A 25,314-nucleotide genomic window follows, 5' to 3' on the forward strand; every position below is an offset into this window, starting at 1 on the left:
ATTTTTAATCGTGGATGATTAATATTTACATTGGTATACAAAAAATTAAATCCATATTTTATTGAGATTTTAAAGACTTATGGGGTTTCAAAACTTTCTTCAATTTATGGAGTAAAGCAAAGATAAAAGAAGAAATATTTTTTTTGGTTTAAGGCTTAATTTATTCACTCACCATTAAATTTAAAATATCCATTAAAAATTTGAAAACTGTCAAATCGCGTAAAAATTTTAAAATTTGCGATTTTAAATTTAATGGAGTGTGAATAAATTTGGCCTAAGAGTTAAGAGAAATAACCAAGGGAATAGAAGTATAGAATTAAGTATTTTTAAAAAACGAGGATATAGTAGCATAGTATTATTTTGGTTAATCGATTTATAGGATTTGTAAAATTGGAAAATTTTTCAAATAAAAAAGACTTTCAATTTTGAACTTGACCGCCGAGAAAAAAAAAAGTTATTTATCTGTTTTTTATTTTTTTTTCCTGATAGTAGAGTAACTAAAGCAAATTATTAGGGAACCCGGCCGAACAGCTCTGATTTTGACGATTTTTTTTTCAAACGTAGATAAATAAAAATACTTTAAAGTCTATAGATTAAAAATTGCCGGTGTTGCCGTATTGTTTTTTTTAAATTAAAATTAATTTTTTTTTAACAAAACCATTTTTTTTTTCTTAAATTTCATAAAACAAATGATAGCAAAAGATTCTCCAGGTAATTTAAGGAAAATATATAAAAGGCAGTAAGGGACAATCTTCCATCGTTTGAGCGATAAATGCAATTTTCTAACATTCTGACCTCAAACACAAAAAGAAATATTTTGAAAACAACGGCAACACCTACAATATTTTAAAATACATTTTTAAAAAGCCAGACGCTCATTCTTATCTCTTAAATTTAAATCCACTAAATTTAATCAAGACTTTTTGAAAAAATGGTCCTCAAACCCAGAATTAAAAAAAAAAAAAAATGTTATTAGAAAAATTTAAAATGACTTTTTTCCAAACTTTTTCTAATAAAATATGAATTTATTAAAAAAAAATGTTTGGCCATAAATATTATCAGTTGAATTTCGAAGCAAAAAAGGTAAAATATATCACACTTTTGAAAAAAAAAAATGAAAAATTACTTCAATTTCAATGGTTTTTTTTTTATTAAAACTGAATTTTTGCATTGAAATAATTAATTTTCTCAAAGACTGTGGTAAATAGGAACTTTAAATTTTTGCTATTTAACTTTCAACAGTAAGGGTTATTAAATGAATACAAAATAATTTTATGTTTAGATGTTGAACTTTAAAAAAAAATAAGTTACATTTTTTTTTCAAAACTTTTATTAAAAAAAGTTCTTTGAAAATGAAATACTTTTAAATTTTTTTCATAAACCGTAATACATATTGACATTTCCTTTTATAATTTGAAATCATAATAAATGCGGCCAAAAAAATTTGAAAATAAATGCATTTTATATAACGACCAAGTTTAAAAAACGACATGTTAAAATTTTTTCAATAATTTTTTTTTTTTCAAAAATCTGAGTTCAATTACCATTCTTTCAAAAGCCGTTCATTCAATTAACTTAATTTTAATTTTACATATATGACTAGGCTTCTAGCTTTTAAAATATATATATATATTTGAATATTGTAGGTGTTGCCGTTGTGTTCAAATATTTTTTTTTTGTGTTTGAAGTCAATTAATAAGAAAATTGCATCTATCGCTTAAGCTATGGAAGATTGTCCCTCACTCCCATATATTTTTTTCCTTGAATTTCCTAGAAAATCTTTTGGCATCAATTAATTTATGAAATTTAAGAAAAATTTTTGAAAAAAATTTGTTTTTGTTCACAAAAATCTTCAATTAAATTTAAAAAATCAAAACGGCAACAATGGCAATTTTTAATTTATAGACTTTAAAGTATTTTTAGTTAACGACGTTTGAAAAAAAAATCATCAAAATCTAAGCTGTTCGGCCGGGTTCCCTAATATTGCCAATTTTTGAGCTTTAGTTACTCCACTATGAACTAAATTTTATAAATTAAAACTAGCTAGGCCGGAAGATGTTTATACGAGAGAAAATACAAAAATATTACAAAATTATTAAAACAAATCTTAAAAAAGTTTTTTTTTTCGATTGCTTCCGTTTTTGACAGTATTCGATAAATACATATATGGTTTTAGGGACTGTTTTTGTTACTAAAATATAAACCGTAGTTTATGTCTAAAAGGTTCTTATAGTTATAGTTGTGAAAAGTCAATTTCTTAAAAAAAAATTTCATTAGAACCAAAAAAGTTACGCATACACCATAGTTACCCATTTAGATACTAGTTCTTATATTTGGATTTTTAGAAACATTTTCTATTTGTTTTTTATGATTCAGATAGAAAATATTAAATACGTAATAAACAAATGAATATACACACATAATTGTCAAATCTAATAAAATATAATAGTAAAGAGGTAAAATCGTATTTTTACATAAAATTAGCAATTAAAAAAAAAACTATTAGGTACCTCCTAAAAATTGGCATAAAGTTTGCTCTTGGATGAAAAGGTGTTTTTTTTTCGAAGAGACATTAATTGTTCCCAAAAATGCAATGATTCATTTTATTTTTGGTTTCGATGACAAATTAAAGTTCTTAAGTAAAATACTTGAGTTCTTAAGTATTTTACGAAAATCATTGGCGTGTTGGGACCAATTACAGATTTTACTGTCTCTTCGAAAGAACACCCTTTCACCTAATTTTTGTATGAAAACTCTTTATTCTTGCTTTCTATCCCAAGTTCAAAGTTTTCAATAAATTTCATTAGGGTGGCCCATCATTTTTGTTTTCACTAAAAAAAACACGCTTATAGATACTCTTATAGAAACTTTAGATTCTTGTTTCTAGTCTCAAAAGTAATATAATGGCTGAGTTTTGATAGGGTACCAAAATTATTATCTACTTAATTTTTTTTTTTTTTTTTTTCAATAAACCCACATTTTCTATACACTCACATGAAAAAAATGTATCTATAGACTTATTTTTTTTGTATTTCCAATGGCAAAGACAACATTTTTAATAAATAATGTAAATGTACCTTTTATATACCATTGATTTCATCGCACTTATAGCGGATTTTCCTTACTTCCAAAAAAAAACACCATCTCACCTAAAATATTTGTATAGACTGCTTAGATTCTTGTTTTCTTCTTATAAATGAAACATTCCTACCATTTTTTTCCCATTTTTGTGTGGTACTTATTCTGAATTTCATCATTTCCTAAAAAAAAGATAATTTTGTATTCTCTTTACATTCTAAGTTCCTATGATAAACGAAATGTTTTTACCAAGCTTAAAAAATCAAGGGGCACGGTAGTGCCCAGCCAAGTTCTCTAGCAACTTTGGCACTACACCCTTATTTACAGGAAACAACTCAGGGCATTTTCGACCCCCCTCTAACTTCCACACCAAAGATGCCAGAAATTTCAAACTCGCTACATTTGTTGAGCTGGCCAAACCCAAATTCCTCACAAAATTTCAGCTTCTTAGGATGAGTAGTTTCTGAGATATAGGACTTCAAAAATCGCGAAAACCGTAACTGACTGACTGACTGACTCACTGACAGATCATCAAAATTATGGAGAACTTCCCGCTATCGTAGAAACTTGAAATTTTACATGGTGATAGGACTTATGGTGTATACAAAGGAAAAAATCGAAAATTTGAGATTTTCAATTCAGGGGGCGTGGTACCCGCCCATTTTCGCCGAATTTTCATCAATTATTATAGAGCACTTCTGACTATCGTAGAATCTTGAAATTTGGTAGAATGGTAGAGCTGGTAGTTTATATAAAGGAAAAAATTTAAAATCTGAGAATCTCAGCCAGGGGGCGTGGCAACCGCCCATTTCCGCTGAATTTTCATCAAATATTATAGAGCACTTCTGATTATCGTAGAATCTTGAAATTTGGTAGAATGGTAGAGCTGGTGGTTTATATAAAGGAAAAAATTTTGTATTTGAGAATTTTAGCCAGGGGGCGTGGTAACCGCCCATTTTCACTAAATTTTATCAAATTTTTTAGAGCACTTCTGACTATCGTAGAATCTTGAAACTTGGTAGAATGGTAAAGCTAGTAAGTTATACCAAATAAAAAATTTAAAATTTGAGAACTTTGGATAGGGGGTGAGGCAACCGCCCATTTCTGCTGAATTTTCATCAAATATTATAGAGCATTTCTAACTGTAGTAGAACCTTAAAATTTGGTAGAATGGTAGACCTGGTAGTTTAAACAAAATAAAAAATTTTAAATTTGAGAATTTTAGACAAGGGGCGGGCGTGGTAACCGCCCATTTTCTCTGAGTGTTCATCAATTATAGAGATTTTAAGTTCCACAGCAATACCTTGCAAAAAGTAGTGAAATCACAACAAAAACATTACTGTTAAAAAAAGAGCCAAGTTCTCTTATGTTGAAGTTATGCTGGCACAAAAAGTACTGAAATGTAAAAGTGTACCAAGTTCTAAAGCTTGGCTTTAAATTTGTATAAATAAAATGTTTATTGTTTGCTTGGCAATTTTTCAATTAGCTTTAAAAATCGGCATAATAAGAAAAATTGTCAAGAGAACAATCAACATTTTATTTATACAAATTTAAAGCCAAGCTTTAGAACTTGGTACACTTTTACATTTCAGTACTTTTTGTGCCAGCATAACTTCAACATAAGAGAACTTGGCTCTTTTTTTAACAGTAATGTTTTTGTTGTGATTAAATTTACAAAATTTATATCATCTGATATGATACATTTCTCGCACATAACGCAACCCATCAAAAAAACACCCTTTCAACAAAAATATTTTTACGATGAAACTTTGTCACGAATTTTATCAGTTTATCATGTTTTTCACATGGGTTTCGGTTATATTTTTCCTTTTGAAGTCAAAAAACAAGAACCCTTGTTTTTAATCGGCAATAACTTTTCGTAGAGATTGCGTATTGACTTTATTTTTATGTCTCATTAGATTCAGCATCAAAGAATAGATAAAAAACATGTGTCGTATGGTGATATTCCACAAACAATTTTTTTTTCACTATATTTTTGATCTACTCAAACTTTTTTGATCTTTGGTTCTTATCTCAAAAGCAAACTTTTTGCCAAGTTTCAAAGTGTAACCATTTTTTTTTTCGTAAAGATCAAGTACCACTTTCTAGTTTTTTTTTTAAAGTTAAATCCAATATATGAGTAAAATTTGAAAATTTAACAGTGTCATAGTTCCTTTTAAAGCCCAATGAATATTAAACCCTTTAACTAATCGATTAAAAAAAAACCTGCAACAATTTCAACATTTTGATTTAGTATCATTTTAATATTTCTAAAAAACCTTTTTAGCTGTAAAAATGGCATTGAAAAAATTAATAGCCTGAATGCTTGAAAATTAATGTGGTTTTAAATTAACATTGAAAGTTAATTACTTTTCAATAACTCTATCAAAAAGCTGCGAATTTACCTCTTTTAATGATGGTTAAAATTTCATTGGAAAAGAAAATATTTATAAATATGACTTGTGACCTCACAAATCATTCGAATGTCAAAACCAAACTTTTCAACTAAATCATTTAATTATATTACGATTGGTGTGGTGGCAAAATAATAAAAAAAAAATCCGCCCTTATTTTCACTATTCTCATTATTATTGTTAAACTCCTCTGAGAGGCTTAAATTAGGAAAATTGAAGTGAATACAAGAGCAAGAAAGACCACCATCCACCACCACTTTCCACACATATGCATTGCGTGTGTGTTGAATGTCGTTAAGGTCCAATAAATATCCATTTCAAATTTACAGTGTAATAAATTTCGATTAGCTTGGACTGGTGGCGAGTTTGGCGAAAAGCCTACAGAGACTACCTGTCCAATGTTTATGGCTTCGAACTGAAAACATGACCATAGAAAACAAAAAGGAGAGGCTTGCTAAACCGTGAAAAGCAGTGAGGGTGATTTATATCGTGTGCACCAATTCGATTCCGTTCAGCTTCACAGTATTGTTTAGCAGGACTCGTTCAATCCCTTTTTTACCCCCCTGGGGAGTCAAATACCATCCACATTAAAATCCACCAAAGGGGGTTTGCAGAAAAAGAGGGTGGTTTAGGGAGGAGTGGAATCTATGTGTACATAGATTATATCAGGCTCGAGATAAGACAAAAACTGATGCGGGATATCCGCCAGGCACGAACGTGAACATGAACAATGTGAATGCATTAAGCTCCAGGATACAAGCATTAATGAATCTCTGTAGTAAGGATAAAGACCAATACACACTCGGGAGTATAATATTCTATCGTGTGTATGAGTGTGAAAAGCCGTGTATAGCAGCGGCCAACCATTTGACATCCGAATCTGGTAAATATTTGACTTAAATTTATCGCCATGTTATGCTCATATAATGAATACATGGCCATTGCGTGATAATCTACTCTGTTTTGGCTTTCAGGCTTTTGTTGTGTGTTTGTTTCGATAAAGTTTGTTGTGTTCTAATACGTGAAGCATTTTGTCAGGATTTTTTTTTTTTTTTTTTTTTTTTTTTTTTTGAGTTTGTGATTAAGGAGGAACCATTTAGTTGGCCATTGAATTTAATGGTCTTTCGATAAGGCAGAGTGTTAAAGGGTTTGAAAAATTGCTCTTGCAAATTATTTGTAAATGTTTAGGGTCGATATTTATTTTGAAGACTTTAGTGTGGAGGGAATTGAAAAAAAAAGTTACTCATACGCCACAGTGGCCAATTTGTTTGCATGTCTGTTCATCTGTGGCATCATAACTTCTAAATTACTTATCTCGAATTGATGAATAAGGTATTGTTTGAATGGTCTTGAACGTGTATTGGTCATGTGATATCACATAAAGCGGTTTCAGCGCCCTCTTTAGGCAAAAGCCTGGTACTAAATGTGTGTTTTATTTCCAATGTACGGTGGATCTGCAAATATTTTAACCCAAAAAAAAATCCAGAAATAAATTCAATTTTTAAATTAATAATATTTTTGAATTAAAAAAAGTTACACATACACCACAGTGACCCATTATTGTAAACCGAATATTAAAGCCAAAATTATAACAAAAAAATTATTAAAAATGACGAAAATTGGTGGGATTTCTTTACCCGACTATGAAACTAAGAGAATGGTTCTGTCTGACCCAGATTATATGTATTTATGTTCATATGTTGCATCATAACTTCTAAACTACTTGTCCTGATTTGACGAAAAAAGTATGGTTGGGATGGTCTTGCTCGTACGCTGGTTATGTGATATTACATAAACCGATTTCAGCGCCCTCTATAGACAGAAGTCTAGTATTTATTGGAATTTGTTTTTTGTTTTCAATGTTTTAGATCTGCAAACATTAAAGCAAAAAACAGCTTTAAAAATGACGAAAGTTAAAGATTGTTTACTACAAATCCAAATGAACGGTTCTATTTCTGATCAGTTTTAATATAATAAGGTTCATATGTTGCATCATAACTTCGAAACTATTTATCCCAATTTTACGAATGAAGTACTGTTGGAATGGTCTTACTAGTGCGCTGGTTATGTGATATTACATAAACCGATTTCAGCGCCCTCTATAGGCTAAAGTCTAGTAGGTACTAATTGTGTAATTTTTTTTTTAAATTAAGGCAGGATCTGCAAATACTTAAGCCCCACTTAAAGCTATGTACTTAAATACAAATTCAAAAGCCCGCCTTTTCTTAAACCCATTTATTTTTTCATATTTTTATTTGTAGTTAAAAAGTTACTAATACGCCACAGTGACTTTTAATGATAAACCAAATACAAATGTAAAAATTACTGCTCACTAAATAGTTAAAATTCTGGAAGTTGGCAAATTTTTTACTCGATTACAGCGAAGCCAAAAGCAGAGTTGCATGTTTGACCAGTTTGTATGTATGTACAATGTACATATGTTCATTAGTTCCATCATAACTTCTAAAATACTTATCTGAATTCAATAAATGATGTTTTGTTGGAAAGGTCTTAAATACACAATGGTTATGTAAGGTCACATGAAACCGAATCTGGCGCACTGTATAGGATTCTTGTACTAATTTTGTTTTTATTTGTGCAAATAGTTTAACAAAAAATTATAATCCTTAAATAAGTTAAATAAAAATAAGTAAACAAAAATCAAGGGGTTTTTAAATTTAAACCGTAACCCGGTATGCCATTGTAGAAGTTGGCTACCATTCCTAAAAATGATGAAATATTTCATTTCTTCTTGAAATCTCTAATTCAAAGGAATATCTAATAGCAGCATAACAAAATTCCGGAAATTAAATTCTAACACACACACACATACAAGCAAATAGAGTATCGATCCTATCATAAAACAACTTTCCCCCACCTCTCATTCATCATCTTCATCACATAAAATAAATTCTAACTAAAAATCTGAATTCCTATTAAATATTTCATAATTCCCTTGGGATTTGATTTTTTTTTTGTTCTTCTTTTTCTTCTTGTTTCTATTATCATTGCAGGTGCTTGCGATGTGGGGTGTCATGCGATTTTATAATCTTGTACGGGCCGGCATCACTTGGAAGGGCCCAGAGGTAATAGAACTATGATATAAGGCCAGTGATTCTGAGCACTTTCACACCACATATCCATCCTCCTCCTCCTCCTACTCGCAGGCCAAAACTACAACATCCTTGGCAACTGGATGCTTTCTCTTCGACATGGATGATGACGATGACATTTATGGTTGTGACGACGACGACGACGATGACGAAGACGATGAGTATTATGATGAAGAAGACAGTAGTGACAGTAGCATCCTGGATCATGGAGATGATGTTGGGTCAAAAGGACGAAGAAATCATCATCGTCGAACAGCAGGATGCAATGTTAATAATAATAATAATACCAGTAACAACAATAATAATAATAACGTTCGAACATTATTCATAAAACGTAATAAATATAAAATCAGTCATCGACAGACTCGTCTGGAGGTGATTGATGAGCTTGAGAAGAGTGCTGGCAGTGGCAGCGAGGAGAATGATTCTTTACTGGTCGCTTATGATAGTAATTCGATAGCGTCTGTCTGACATTTGGAACGCTATCGGTGCATTTTGAACGGACTGGTGATGGGACTGCTGGTTGCTGTTGAGATTTATGCACAGATTGTGGTGTTTTTGTAAAATCGGCCAAAATGTCGAATGTCTTCCAGGTTCTATATATTGACGACAAGTTACTGTTGTTCCCAAACAAACACTGACAAAACATATTAAAAAGTCCTCCAGGATATAATTTATAATTTTTGACAAAAAAAGAAAAAAATGCTTTCTTGTAAATAAATTCTTTGTAAATTTTATCTTTATACAAATTATTTACTATAACACTAAATTCTTCATAAAAATGTATATAATATTCAGCAAATGCTTATAATTAAGAAAAAAATATGCTAAAATAATGTTATTTTGTAAAAATAAATTATAAATATTTATGTAAATTTAAGTAGGTTATTAAATGTTGATTACAGCTTAAAAATAAATGTTTAAAATTATATTTAAGGCTTAAGCTTAAGTTGTATATTAAAAATAAAATATTGAGAAAAAAAAAACAAATTATTGAACAAATGCAAAAAGGAGTTGAAAATTTTATAGAATGCTGTTTACCATAAACATAAATGTAAATATAAATTGAATAAAATTTTATGTATCATTAAAAAAAAATAGTCGTGTAAAATAAAAGCACAAATTAAGTAAAAGCATATGAGAAGTGTTTGAAAATTTTGCTAAGCAAATTTTTGTTTGTTTTGTTGAAGGAACTGAAAGGAAATTGTTTAAATAATAAAATAAAAAAAAAGAAGTTGATATTTAAAAAAATGTAGTTGTATATTTGTTTTGTTTTGAATTTCAATTCTAGCTTCAAAATTATTATTTTAACAATCAAGAACATACCACTGTATTGAATTAAGACGAATTAAATCGGAATATCATCTTCTCCGCCTTCGTATTGAACAAGATTCAACATTCTCTAGAATACTACCAAGAACATGAAAAGTCGCGAGACCTGAGGCTAAAGTCCAACAATAGATATTATGGCCGGATATAAAACCAACATTAGCTTCTGATTAATGTGTAAAGAGTTCTCAAACCTAAACTGACCAATTTTATGGGTATTTTTATTTGCTGGCGAGTAAAAAAAAACGACACTTTTTCTAAATTTGGAGCTCATTATTAATTTAATCCATAGCCTAATTTTATAATAACAACAAAAAATATCATTTTCTTAATTTTCAAACATTACTTTCGAAAATTTAATTTAATATCAAGACTCTTGATTCTATTATTATATTATGGTCAAATTATAATTTAATACCCAACCCAACACACTTATTTCAAAATAAATAAATATATTGAATTAATTTTAATGAGTTCAGACATTTCACTTTTGTAAAACAAAAGAGCTGATCAGCAAACTTGATTGATTGCTTGGGTCCATACTTACTCAACATTATTTTTTTTTTCTTCTTAATTTTAAATTTAAATTGTAAAACTTGCACTGTTTAAAAAAATGCGTACAAAAATTTCCAATTTTATCAAGAAAAACATTTTTTAATCACATTAAAATGAGATCTAAATATAAATACAAAAAAAATTCATATTGATTACATTGATATTAAGTTTTTTTTTAATTTTTGTATAAGCTTTTGAAAGTGGCATTGTTGTAACACATTGTTTTTCTAAAAAACGGGTCTAACTACTTTGATTTCCAAATAAGATTCTACTTAAGAAATGAAAATATATTTTTTTAACTGTTACTAACGGTAGCTTCCATAGATCCGATTTCTAATTTTCTCTAAAAAGCTTTAACCGACTCCAATGAAAATTTTTGCACGAAAACGTTAAAATAACCCTGATCTTACAATTAAAAAATAACTCAAAACAATCATTTTCGGAGTTCCAAAAAAAAAAAAAATAATTTTTTTTGAAAAATCAAATTGCATATTATTTCGTTTGGAGGTAACAACAATTTAAAAAAGTGTTTCCATAGTAAAAAAAAAACTTTTTATATTATTTTATTTTATATTATTATTCTAATGAATATTTAGATACATAAAAAGGTCTTACCATCAAAAGTCAATTGTTTTAAATGTCTTGGAAAACTTATGTAAAATGGATAAATATATAACTTTTCACATATAAAAAATGTTTTCCCTTACACTGAGGGAAAAAAACGCAACGTCAAATCTGATTTAATGTTGAAAAAAACTAACATAGCACATATTAAAATTAAAATTAAAACAACGCAACGTAATAAAATTTAAAATTTGTATCGTCCTTATTTTCAACAGTGCTTTTTTTCAAAGTTGAAACAACTTTGATTTAAGGATGTTTTATAACTACTACTTTGATTTTAAAATTATCGTTTTCAACGCAAAATCATTCCAAAAAATACTTAAAGAAACGTGGTTTTCTACTTTTCGTTGATTTTAAGTTGTTTTTCCCTCAGTGATAGTCTAACATTAGTCGACTAAATTAAAAAAAAAAACAAAAAACAAATTGTTCACAAATGGAAATATGTATACAGGGTGTCCTGTAGTTAGATACGAAAAATGTAAGGGGTGATTCTTAAGTATATTCTCAGAAAAATATGTTTCACAGTAACGCTAAATCTGCGAAGTTGATACCACTTAGCGAAAATGCTTACATTGGTTTGTTTTTACACTTGTTAATGATTTTTCTTTTAATTTTTAATGGTAGAAACCTGGCAAATGTATTTAATTTTAGAAGAAATCTTATGTTTTGTAAGTGTACCTGTTATTTTAAGACCTGATATTCATTTTTGAAGGCTGTTCATTTTTTCTTACCATTCTTAATTTGTGAGTTTGAGGTTAACTTTTTTCAAGATTATGTTAATCAACCATAGTGTTTGTCAATTTGTTCTAATGATGAATTCACAAGTTAACCAGAAAACTAATAAAATTTTTTTGTTTGTTTTTTTTTTTTGCTTTAGTCTTAAAGGCTCACAAAAATGAAAATAATTTTTATTTAAAATGACGTTGCAATAATATTTTAACTATCCTTCTTGATTTTGTATGAATGTTAGACCCAGTTGTTTTAGATTTTATTTCGAATGTGGGAAAATTTTTTTTAGAGGTCTATCCATTAAAGTGGAAAAAATTCTAAAAAAGTTTTAATTTATTTATTTAGTTTTCCTTAACTTCTATCACTTTTTCAGAAAGGTCCTTTGTACATTCTAATTGAATTTATGCTTTCTGCATTATGAATACAAGAATAAGAAGATTTTTCTTATGCAAGCTAAAGTACTTAACTTTATTAAATTTTTGCTGGACCTTCTCAAAAATAATCCTTGACTCAATCCTTCAATCAAAAGCAACCAACAAAACAAAACAAAAAAAACCACAAATCCATTTTAAATGATCAAACAAAAGAAAAATCATCATCATCAGAATCTCGTAGTTAAGTAGAAACAAAACAATTGAAAACCTCTTTTCACCAGCATTCATCCATTTGTATAAGCTCGAATGCATTCTTAGACAATATATATACCCTCTGTTATCTGTCGTTAGCGGTTTGCGATATACAATTGTCCTTTAGGATTGTGCACAATCCTTCAAAAAAAACAAAAAAAAAAGAAGAAATACAGAAAAACCAGAAAAAAAAATTCGAAACAAATAATAGACAATTCCCCGCAGGACTAAGCCACAAAAGCAACAGCAAAACACCATAAGTCCATAACAATTCCATAGAGCTTGGAAATACTACTCCACCACAACAAGGATTTAGAAGAAGAAGATAAAAAAAAAATCTTATTTTTCGCTTTTTGCCGTTTTCCAGGACACACACAATCCATTTCATTATGGTTCCTAGGGCATTTCACTGCGATACCATTCCCAAAAGGATATTTTCCACAATTCCATTTACTGTTACACCACATCAACATCATCATCATCATCATCTCTTTATCCTTGGAGAAATGATTCTATGCTTCTGGTTTCACTATCGGTTTTCTATGGAAGCCAGAGATCTATTGTATAACTGAAAAACTGGCCGCAAGATGTTTTTACCTCTCTTAAATTTCTGGAAAATATTTCATTGAGCAAATTTTGGAATTTTCATGGATTTAGTGTTGTAACTTCAAAATTTCATCCGGTTTGAATTTTTCTTTTTTGATTCTTTTTTACTTGAATTTTAAAGGTATTTTAAGTGTGTGAAGACGTGTGAGAGGTTTTTGTATCCTTTTTTGCATAACAGATTTTGTGGGCAAAAACCTTAAACACATTGTTCCACCTGCTCTCTGTTTGTTTTGTGGAAGCAAACCAACCGAAAAGAAGGAAGGAATGAAGATAAAACGTGCCGGTATTGTTGAAAGTTGAAATGTGCCAAGAATGCAGGATTAGAAGTGCCTTTGCTTAAAGGAGTCTACCCATCATCAAGCTACCAACTATATCAAACAGTAACCATACACCTGTTTGGAAAAGAGAATGAGAGATAAATTTAAGGATTTCCCACCTCCTGAATCTATTTGCACAGTTTTTGGGTCGATAAATTCGAAAATTGTCTCACATATATGGCTAAATTAAAGGGATTCTCCAATGAAGCTTTTAAGGACACGTTATGAGATAGTTTTGTGTGTGGTTTTGCTTAAATTTTGTTAAAGGATGTGTGTGATTTAGATAGAATTACCTGTGGTTATTTGAAGTATATTTACTTTTTGCGAACATCAAATACATACATATTACATATATTATTTTCTTATGAGAGAGACAAGTATAAATAGTCCTCAAGGGAAATGTGTCATTTTGATGATTAAATTTATGCATGATGAATATGAGGCAAATTCAAAAGATTGCAAATTAAATATTAACATATTTCTAGTAGTTACAGCAAAGTACGTAAGAAATTCGATTTAATTATTTAAAGAGCTATTCTTAAAACACCTATGCCAAATAAAAGTTAAAAAAATATAGTTAAATTCTTTCAGAGACTTGAAAAATACAGGTACAGGAAAGTTAGTAACAAAACAGGCATTTTGTGGAACTAAATACCGGAAGGCTGATTTTTTCAAATCTGAAAGAAGGGTATTGGAAAAGGGTATTGGAAAAGTCCTGGTTTTCGGGACGCCACCCCCCCTTGTGGCCCTTGTGCATTTACTGTTTTTCAGAGAAGACAACACTTTTGAGGTTATATCGTTTTATTTTTTGACGTGATAACGTCTTATAAATCGATGAACCATGGCAGAAACCACAAAAAAGTGACGCCATTTTCTAACGTTACACACTCGCACTTTCGCAGTGCCGCAAAAAATTTCAATTAAAAATTAAAAATAAACTATTACAGATACAAAAATCTTCTATAGCTTATTTAAAAGATAATAACCTAAAGCTTAATCCAAATGAACGATTTTTAAAAATTCCGTTTAATAGGGTAAACAGGGGTAAAACGGAAAGATGAAATTTGGGCTAAAATCTAAACGAGAAGTTGTAGAGAATTGATTTTTTTTTGCTATAGATAGATGAGATTAATTTAAGAATAACTACATATAAGAAAAAATTCTAAAAAATTTTGAAACTCAGCTATAACGTTTTGTTTGAACGTTGTACACGTGTTGGGGCTATGACAAAATGATGATTTTGGGTAAAGAAAATTTTTGTTGACAATTCTTAAGATGCCAGGTGAAAGATGAAAGAAAAAAAATTAGGTGTCTGATACGGATTTTTTTCCAACGCTCTGCGTTTCGAAATATGAATTTTTGAAAAACACCTTGTTTTTTAGGGGTATTTTTGGGTAATTTTTGATTTTTAGCTTTTTTTTTTGAGAGTTCAAAAAATCTCAAACTTATAGGACATGTAGGTTTTGGCCTTATACATACATGTGCACTTGGAATCCTTTAGTGAGTTTTGACTGAATAACAGAAGAAACAAGTTTTTTACCGTTTTTAACCGATTTTCCTCGTTTTTTATTTTTATATTTTTTTCTTTAATAGATACAGGAATAAAGTATATGAAGTAATGATAGACCATGACCACAACTAAATGTGTGCGAAGTTTCAATCATTTTCGTAAACACAATTTTGAGATAACGGTCAAATAAAATTTTAAAATTCAACAGGTTATAACTTTTGACCAAGAGCTCAACTTTTAATGAGCATCCTGATACAATTACCTTTCATTTGGTAAATCACACATAACGGTAGACTAACTACAAGCTACACAATGTTAAATCAAGAAACTTGCGCAAAACCTCAAAACACCAGTGGAGATCGGTTGCCCCCCGAACAGCCACCAGTCTGGCAAGTACCGTAATCTCATTCTGGAAATTCAACATGGTTGACTTTAAAAAACTCTAACTTCTCTTTTAGGCATCTTTAAAATGAGATTGATACGTCATATGAAAGGTGAAATAATAAGCTTTCACATGGTTTATATTTTTATAGGTTGTCAAACAAAAAAATTGATTCCATAGCCTGAGAACATGAAAATAAATGTTTTTTTTAATGAAATTTGATCGAGTTAAAAAAATTCTAGCTCTTTTTGTAGATGTCTCATAGACCTGATCGATATTGTTTTTTGTGCTAAGACAATAATCTTTCAGATGGTATAAAATTTTTTATAGGTTGTTAGGGAAAATAATGGAATTAATGACATGAAGATAAAAATTAATGTTTTTTTTTGCTTTTTTTGATGAAAATGATTGTTTTCAATAAATTATTTTCATACTTTTTGCGCATTGTTAAAATTTCAAAATGGTTGGCTTTTAAATTGCATATTTTTTTTTGTAAGCTTGTAAAATACAAAATTAATATATAATGAGAAATTAAAAAAGGTATTTTTTTTTAGCTTTTTCTTGTAAATTATGATTGTTGGAAAAAAGTAAACGCTTCAATTGACACAACCTGTTTTCTGACGACGTTATCACATAAAATCATCATCCGTAAACCGGCTTTACAGACAACCTCTTTTTTTTGCCATAACCTCAAAAGTGTTGTCCTTGCTAAAAAAACAGTACCTAAATGCACAAAAAAGATATTTATATAACCTAACCTATATAACTTTGGTAAAGTAACTTATTCGGTCAATCGGGAGATGTAGGCTAATTCGCGTTTATCAAAATGGCGGATTTCGACAGGATGTGGCGGCCCGAAAACCAGGACTTAAGTTTTTCTAATACCCTTATTTCAGATTTGAAAAAAATCAATACCAATGATATTGGCCAGAAAGCATTATGTGGTGTTGTGTCATATAGAGACTTTCGTATTTTTTTTACTTGAGATTTGATACCTATTTTAAGTGCATATTGGGATACCTACTTTTTTGAGGCGAGAACCCTAGTAAAAAAATAATTCCATCGAACCACCACCTTAGCACCGCCGCACGGATTTTTGAAAACCGTAACACCACCGCATTTATTTTTAGAACAAAATGCCAGTCCGTACAAACTTGATTAGGTGATTGAGTAATTTGCTTATTCAAAGTGCTCTACACACGCGCGTGTAAATATTATTTTTATTGGGATAGTGATAACAGATGTTAAAAAATTGTGAACAATATGAAATTATTATGGATATTAAAGGAGATGGTTAATACTTCCTAAAAACATACATAAATTATATTGTAATGGGGCTCATAACCGAAGCAATTTTAATCATTTTTATTTAGCTTAATTTTTAGTAAATTGGAGATTTAGTTATTTAACCTACAATTTAAGTTCTCAAATAAAGAATAATGTCCTACCTTTCGCAATATGTATAAGCGCAGTTTTTTTTTTCCCTTTTTTCCCCTTTTCGAGTAATACGAGTTTAAATGACCCTACACTAAAAAAAAAAATTACAACTTAAAACTAAAAGATTGCCTTATTGGCACTATTATTTTTATTTTTCTTCAAAATAATAAATAATTTAAAATTGACTTGATGTATTATTTTGCAATAATAAACCGCACTTTGTATGGGAGGGTACTTAATGTGCGGTGGTGCGGCGCGGCAGCCAAGAAATAATTTTAATTTTTTTTTTTTTTTTTTTCTTTAAAAACTCAATTTCTATTTTTACTCTGGAGGATCCATCATGTGGCCAGTAATTTTTTTTTTTTTTTTGGGTTGGTTAACTAGAAAACATCTGGTTAGTTTTTTTGAGTGAACTGATGTGAAATAAAGACAAATTACCAACTCATTAATTACCAACATTGAATCCTTTTTTTTAACTTGTTCTCACAAAATTATTTCAATTTTTCTTCCCAAAACAAAATCTTTACTATCCTTTTTCAATTCAAACCATTTCTCAACCACCACATCCTTTTTTTTTTTAGTAGTGTAAGTGTATCAAAAAAATGGGAAGAAAAAAATAAATCAATTGATTAATGGACAACACCTTTCAATATGATACATCTTCAAATAGCACCTGCCAAGCCTCGAGCTCTTTCACATCTCTTCTCTAATTGATGATGGAAGAATTTCGAAATGTATCATGAGTATGTTAAATGTTAAAGCTTAAAATAAATTTTAAAATCGATTGGCACTAAATTATGTAATTTAAAAAATTGTTATTTGATATTTATTTTTCTAAAATATACCACTAAAAAGAGTTACCAGTATCAAAGGAAAAGTAAAATTTTAGTGCCAAAGACATGAAGATGAGCATTTTATGACTTATCTTGAATATTCATTTTATTGCGGTTGGTTAAATTCCTTCCACCTTATCACACTTTTATGGTTCAATAGATCTTAAAGTCACGGTCGCAATCGGAGGAAATCATTCATTCCTTGAAGAAAAATGAAAAGTAACATTTTTGTAATTTTTACCATCTAATTAAAACAGAGTCAGTCTGGATGCTTTTATTCAACTAAGAGAATAGTAAGATAACTTAAGACTGCTATTCTCAATTTTATGAGAGTGTCATTGTGACATTTCATTACGAAGATTAAAAAGTACACAAAATTTAAAAAAAAAAAAAAAAAAACCAACATGAATAAGGAAAAATACTAACTCGATGTTGTATATTTTAAAATTGTACAAGACCTTGAGCTTTTAGGATGGTTGATGGGTATGGTAAGACCATGCGGATGGATGAATGTGTACATTTGAGTTCTTAAAGCAGTCAGCATAGTGTTAAACCGCAGCAGGGAACGTTGAAGAATGTTTTATTTTCTTATTTTTTTTTTTTTTATTTTTTGTGTTTGTTTAGAAGAATTTAAAAAAAATACTCCCAAGAACAATTAGTAAATCGATTTTTTTATGTGCTCATAAACTCTTGGGAAATACTATGCATAGTTAATTTTATCCTTTGGGAATTAAGCAGCGATGCATACACAAAAACAACAACTCTGCTAGATATAACAATTAAAAAAGAAAATGAGTTAAAAATTGTTCAAGTAAAAGTACTATATTCACTAAGATCCTTTTTTGAGATCCTTTTTGTCATTCCTAATGGGGAATATAGCAGGGTTTTTGAAATATTCATCAAATAATGTCACATTGTAAGGGACTTTTTGAGACTATAGTCAATTATTTTGTACTGAATAAGTTGGGTCATGAATTTTGGAATTTTGAGTAAATAAGGATAAAATTCACTGTAGTTTTTTGTACTATAGAAATTTTGCCAAATTGCCTTATTTTAAAACTATAATTAAAACAGTGCTTTGAAGTCATTTTTTAAAAAATTCTTAATTCGAGCTAAAAAGATATTTTTATACCTGATGTAAGAGTATCTATAGAATATCAAAATAATGCTTCATTTTATCAAAATATAGTACATATTTACTTCAAAAACTGTACGACCTGCGAATAAATAAAATATAAAGTTTAAAGACCTAAAAATAGCTAAAAATCCTTTAAGCTATTTAAATAATATACAAATTACTTGAACATGAATTATTAATAGTTCAAATCTGATCCCAATTTATCATTAAAATTAAATTTAACAAAACAAAAAAAAAACACACTCCAGGAGTCATCGTCATGTCTGGCGCTATCTATTCTGTGTGACCTTTCACAACCATAAAATTATTTATTCGATGAAAATTTAATTAAAATCCCTGGATATAGGCCATGCTTTGGCACACACACAGAGGACACCCCCATTGAAGCAGCAGCATCACCGGAATAATCCATTGAAATTGCCGTCATTATTTAAATTTTCCTTCAGCATCCAGAAGGACTTTTATTGTAGACAGATATTCAAAAGGGCTCTCCTTCATTCATTTATCTCTCTTTTGCTCTTCGATAATAATTATTACATCATTAAATTTGGCAATTGCTTCATGATGAACACGAACAATCTCTTTCTCCTTTTTGATTTTTTATATTTCATCACTTTGTTGAATTATAATTTTAATAATATTGCCTCCAGAAACAGAGAAAGGATCTTTAAGCTTTATCTACAATAAATTCCAAGTAGTTGTATATGGATTTTATTGTAGGTAGCAGGTAAGTATTTACTTGAAGATATCAGAGGATATAAATATATTTATGTTAACAAGGATTTTTTTTTTTTAATATTTGTAAAATTTAACTCTGTGACAGGCGGATAAGAAAGTCAGGAAAAAAATATGATTATGGTCTTTTGCTGGGAGGTAAAATGCAGTTTACACAAGAGACTTCCTTTAATGATTGCATACAAGTTGATTTAAAAAGAATTCATTCTGGGAAAAGTTTACTCCTATACAATATTTCATAATGTTAAAATCCTTTTTTTTTTATTCAACTCAAAAAAAAAAACTTTAAATATGAATTCCTTGCGGTGAAATTTTCTTTACAATTCACATTACTGTTGACGTGGTCTTTTGTCTTTTTAAATTATTTTGAAATGTAATTCTTTACATACCAAGAGTAAAAACGAAAATTTCTGTAGGAGTTTTTTTGCTTATGCAAAACATTTCCAATACGGGTTAAAGAGTCTTTTGCAATGTGCATCTTGGGAATTCATCTAAAAGTTTAAATTCCCACATTGAAAACTGCTTTACGAGAAAAATAAGGATTTTTTTTTTTAAACTAAGATACGAGTATTCCAAATTTTCTATCAGGAAGTTTTTCATGTTTTTTTTTTTTTAATTTTTATTTATATTTTTGTGCATTGAATAAGGATATAACAAGAAATTCGTCTCTAAATTTAGTTTCTTAAAAATTAAAAAAAAAAACTGTTAACAAAATTTGAGATAAAGATTGACATAGTAAATAAAAGAATAATCTTTTTTATCAAAAAATAAAACAAAAAACCATGGATCAAAACTGGGTTTTATGGTTTTTCTAATAGTTTCTATGGCCAGAACTGAACGAAATTGAAATGGGACCACACTGCACCAGCTTTCCAATACAAAAAGAATTATCAAAATTGGTTCACTCAGTCCAAAGTTATGGGGTAACAAACATAAAAAAAAATACAGACGAATTGAATACCTCCTCCTTTTTGGAAGTATGTAAAAACTACTATTTTTTGTAAAAAAAACTATGCCACCAGAAAGTCAATTTGTTTTAATAAATAATTTTAATTTACAAAACCAAAATAATAATTTGGTGTATTTTCTTAAGCAAAAGACCAAAATGTTTATTAGTAAGGTAACTAAAGAAAATTATTAGGGAGCCCGGCCGAACAGCTCTGATTTTGACGATTTTTTTTTTCAAACGTAGGTAATTAAAAATACTTTAAAGTATATAGATTAAAAATTGCCGATGTTGCCGTATTGTTTTTTTTTTTAATTAAAATTAATCTTTTTTGAACAAAACCATTTTTTTTTTGCTTAAATTTCATAAAACAAATGATGGCAAAAGATTCTCTAGGTAATTAAAAAAAAAAATATAAAGGAGTAAGGGACAATCTTCCATCGTTTAAGCGATAAATGCAATTTTCTCACAAACTGACTTCAAACACAAAAAAAATATTTTGAACACAACGACAACACCTACAACATTTAAAGACACGTTTTTAAAAATCCAGAATCTCATTTCTATCAGTAAAATTTAAATCCACTAAATTTAATCAAGAGTTTTTGAAAGAAGAGTCCTCAACTCAAAATTTTGGAAAAAAAAACTTTATTAAAAAATTTTAAATGTCTTTTTTAACTTTTTCGTAGTAAAACATGAATTTATTTAAAAAAAAATATTTTGGCCATAAATATTATCAGTTAAATTCCGAAGAGGAAAAGGTAATACATATTACAGTTAAAAAAAAAATACAAAAATTACTTCAATTTCATCGGATTTTCTTGATAAAAATTGAATTTTTGCATTGAAATAATTGAATTTCTCAAAGACTTTGGCAAATAAGAACTTTAAAATTTTGCTATTTAACTTTCAACAATAAGGGTATTGAATGAATAAAAAATAACTTTATATTTAAATGTTGAACTTAAAAAAAAAATAATTTAATTTTTTTTCAAAACTTCTATTTAAAAAAATTTCTTCGAAAATGAAATACTTTTTAATTTTTTCATAAACCGTAGTACATTTTGACATTTCCTTTTATAATTTAAAATCATAATAAATGTGGCAAAAAAAAATAAAAAATAAATGCATTTTATAATACGAAAAAAATTTTAAAAGCGACTTGTTAAAATTTTGTCAATAATCTGAGTTCAATTACCATTTTTTCAAAAGTCCTTCATTCAATTAACTTCATTTTAATTTTACAAATGTGACTAAGTTTCTAGCTTTTAAAAATGTATATTTAAATGAAGTATAGGTGTTGCCGTTATGTTCAAATATTTTTTTTTGTCTTTGAAGACAATTAATGAGAAAATTGCATCTATCGCTTGAACGATGGAAGATTGTCCCTCACAATTTCCTAGACAATTTTTTGGCATCAATTAACTCATGAAATTTAAGAAAAATTTTTGAAAAAAAATTTGTTTGTTCACAAAAATCTTCAATTAAATTTAGAAAATCAAAACGGCAACAGCGGCAAATTTTAATCTATAGACTTTAAAGTATTTTTAATTACCGACGTTTGAAAAAAAAGATCATCAAAATCAAAAATAATATTGCCAATTTTTGAGCTTTAGTTACTCCACTATATACATAATGTTCTAAAAATAGTCTCTCTAATTTAAAATTGAAAAGATTTGAGGTATTTATTAATCAAAGATGTAAATTCGTGAAAAATTTACCATTTTTTATTAAATCAATAGTTTTGTTGTAACGGCTGCCATGTCGAAACTGCAAAGTTAACAGTCTTGATTTATAACTTTAGTGAATCCTTTGATGTGTTCTGTGTTTATTTTGTCGAAAGTAATAAAAGTTCGCAACGAAATACGATGATAGTCTTAAAGAGGTATAATGTACAAGCAAAATACATAAAAAACAATGGGTGGCAACACTAAACGATATTTTGTGTAACACAATTTTAAGGATTATTGCATTTATTTTTTGTTTCCATGCTATTTCCTTTTTAAACCACATAGTATCTACTCAGGGGTTTTCTAACATTTTTGGCCAAAAATCAAAATGTAAGCTTTTCTGTGATATTGATTTAAATTTTCATTCTAAAATGTGCTGTAAGATCATATTTCCAAAATGCAAACAGATAAGTCACGAAGTGTAAAAATTGAAAAAAATAAAAAATTAATGGTGTCATCAATTTTTGAAACTCCTGGAAAAATTTATTGGTAACTCTACTTTTTGAAGAAAATTACTGAACTATTAATTCATTTAGTTTAAAAATTAAACAGCAAGCTTTTACCTTTTCAGGTATTGCTTTTAAATCAAAATCCGAGCGAATTTAATTTCGACCCCTCCCCTCAATAATTTTTACTTGCTCTATAGGGCAAGTATTGGTTTCGTGTAGAAAAAAAAATCGAGGTTTTAATCAAAACCAACATTACGATTATGGAGAAGATCAAAAAAGTGGTTTTCGTCAGGCCGTCCGTCAGTCTGTGCGACTGTGCGTCTGTGCGTCCATCTGTACATCGAGCTAGGGCCTAAACGGATGGATGGATTTGCTTGAAACTTGGTATAGATGATTTTTGGGTAATTTCCTAGGTTAGTTTTTTTATATTTTTTTAATATCTCCTTTTTAACGCATATCTCCCATATACCGTTTTCGAGGTATTGCAATTTTCTCGAAAACGGCTCTAACGATTTTGATGAAATTTATTATGCGTAATAAACGGAAATATGACGTTTCCGTTTTTGACATATTGACATATTTTTAAGGTTCGTATATTTCATTAAACCATAAGCCAATTTTAATAAAAATTTACAGACATGCATTTCATATCATTTTGAAGTGTAAAATGTAAAAAAAAATATTTTAAATGTTTTAGAAAAAAAAATAAAAAATTTAATTTTTTATTTTTTTCGAAACTTAACAAAATCATTAATTTACGCTATATATTTAAGATATCAATACTTTGAACTACAAGAGCAAGTTCGTGCGACCCAGTCGTTCATTTTTTTTTATTTTGTCTTGACTTGAGGCCATTTATGCAAATCAGCTACAGGCCTTGCTTCACATTTAATAGTAACAAAAAAAATCCAGAAAAAAAATATTTCAAAATTGTGGAAACCCTACATATATCAAAAGTTTATTGTTGTCCAGGTTATCCTATGTAAATCTTCATGCAATAAACTTATCTAAATTTGTGTCTCATTTATATTTGAAAAAAAATCTATATAAAAAACTTACTTCTACAAAACATACGTCTCAACTCTGTTTATATGCACACTTCAAAATTTGACTCATAGCTCTCGAGAAGATCGAATTGTGAAAGAATTTTGTACTACAATAACCATAACAACATTAAACTCACGAAATTGTAATTTGGAGGCCTCTCATTCGAATTTTCACTGTCATTCAAAAATTTTTCCTATTCTCAGTTGAATAAGGGATATTCTTATTCTTATAAATATTTTGAAAACAGTCAAACAAAATTAACATCTTAGTTAAATAACTGAAAATTGCATTTGTTATAATTTTGTGATCAAATATCATTTTGGATGTCCAGTTCAAGTCAAATAACAAACAGACAATTTTCCTAAATGGCGCCCAATAGTAATTTGAGATTAAGAGTTCGAGTCTTAAAGTGAATCCATATTAAAACAATCGTTCGATTTTCCAAAATTATATCCAAATATTCAATGTTTCATATTCATTATTGTTTGAATCAAAAAGCAGTATATTACAATCATAGACTACTGATTGGTTTTCAATTATTGTAGGGTTTTAACATCAACTTCATTCAAAAAGATAAATTAATGAAGTTACCTCTTGCTGATTTGAAAATAGATTGTATTGAATTTTAACAATTTACCTTCTATTGATTGCATTGTTGGAAAGTTCAAAACCCATAACTTACATAGAGATCACAAAGTGTGTACATGAGTTTACTATATTAACTTACAGAAAATTGAAAATACTACAGTAGTGAGTTTTCCAACTAAAAGCCATGAAATGATTATAAACTTTTTGGTTGGCTACTCTTTGCTTCTCTATCATGCTGCTAATTGAGTGATTTTCCAAATGGAAATTGGATTTTGGCAAAAGGTTTTGTTCATTAACTTTCTAGCCTCATGGCGCAAGTATGGGTTTATTTATAAAATGAAATCAGTTGATTTCTAATTTGTTTGCCTCGCGATTCAAAGAATTTTTAAATCGGTTTTAGTGGTAAATCGTAAATACATACAATTTGTGCCTTCATTAAACTCAAAATGGTTACTGAAAAAGACACACAAACAGTTAACGAAAATACCCTTTTGAAAAATGGCCACAAATTAATCTGGAATAAACTAGCTCCCTTTTTCACTTAGAGTGAAAAATGTCAAGACCGCCTTTAAATATCTAATCATCCTTAAATCACTATTATATAGCCGCCTTCATTTTTGTCGAAAATGCCAACAACACTTAAAAATAAGGACTCGCATACTCATAAAGTGTCCTTAAATTTATTATTCAGAGAATACCATCACTTAGCGCTCGAAGAGTGGAAACTAAAAAAACCCATTCTTCCTAATTTATTATGCAAAAGGCTCTCGTCAAAATATAAAAAACAAACCAAAAAAAAAAATCTCACTAAATTTTGCAAGAAGTACAAAAAAAAAATTTACAAACACCAAAAAAAGGACAAAAAAGAAGACGAAAGATGTTATAAATCAGCTTTTTGAGTATCACGCAAAATAAAAACGTGTCCTCTAAAACTATCAAATATAAAAAAAAAATATGAAAGGACGAGTAAAGTGTAGTAAAAAAAACTTTTTCCAATTCATCGTCTTTTTCAAGTGTTTTTCGTTACACAAAAGAGAAAAAGCCAACAAATTTTTAGCAAAAAAAAAGATAAATTTTCAAACCGAAAACGCGTTTCGAAGGATGGCTGTGTGGTGGCCATTTGGCAAG

The 25,314-nt window shown here is 28.8% G+C and overlaps 1 protein-coding gene across 1 annotated transcript in view; it reads left to right on the forward strand.

The window, feature by feature from the left end:
• Positions 1 to 9,796, forward strand: part of LOC129918216 (uncharacterized) — a 79,364-nt gene extending 69,568 nt beyond the window's left edge. The window contains exons 7-8 of the mRNA XM_055998618.1: positions 8,507 to 8,578; positions 8,660 to 9,796. Of these exons, the coding sequence (XP_055854593.1) occupies positions 8,507 to 8,578; positions 8,660 to 9,076 (489 nt within the window). The 3' untranslated portion in view covers positions 9,077 to 9,796. The remainder of the gene's footprint in view (positions 1 to 8,506; positions 8,579 to 8,659) is intronic.
• The last annotated feature ends 15,518 nt before the right edge of the window (positions 9,797 to 25,314 follow it).

Source organism: Episyrphus balteatus, chromosome 4 (genome assembly GCF_945859705.1).
Source record: "Episyrphus balteatus chromosome 4, idEpiBalt1.1, whole genome shotgun sequence".
NCBI lineage: Eukaryota > Metazoa > Arthropoda > Insecta > Diptera > Syrphidae > Episyrphus > Episyrphus balteatus.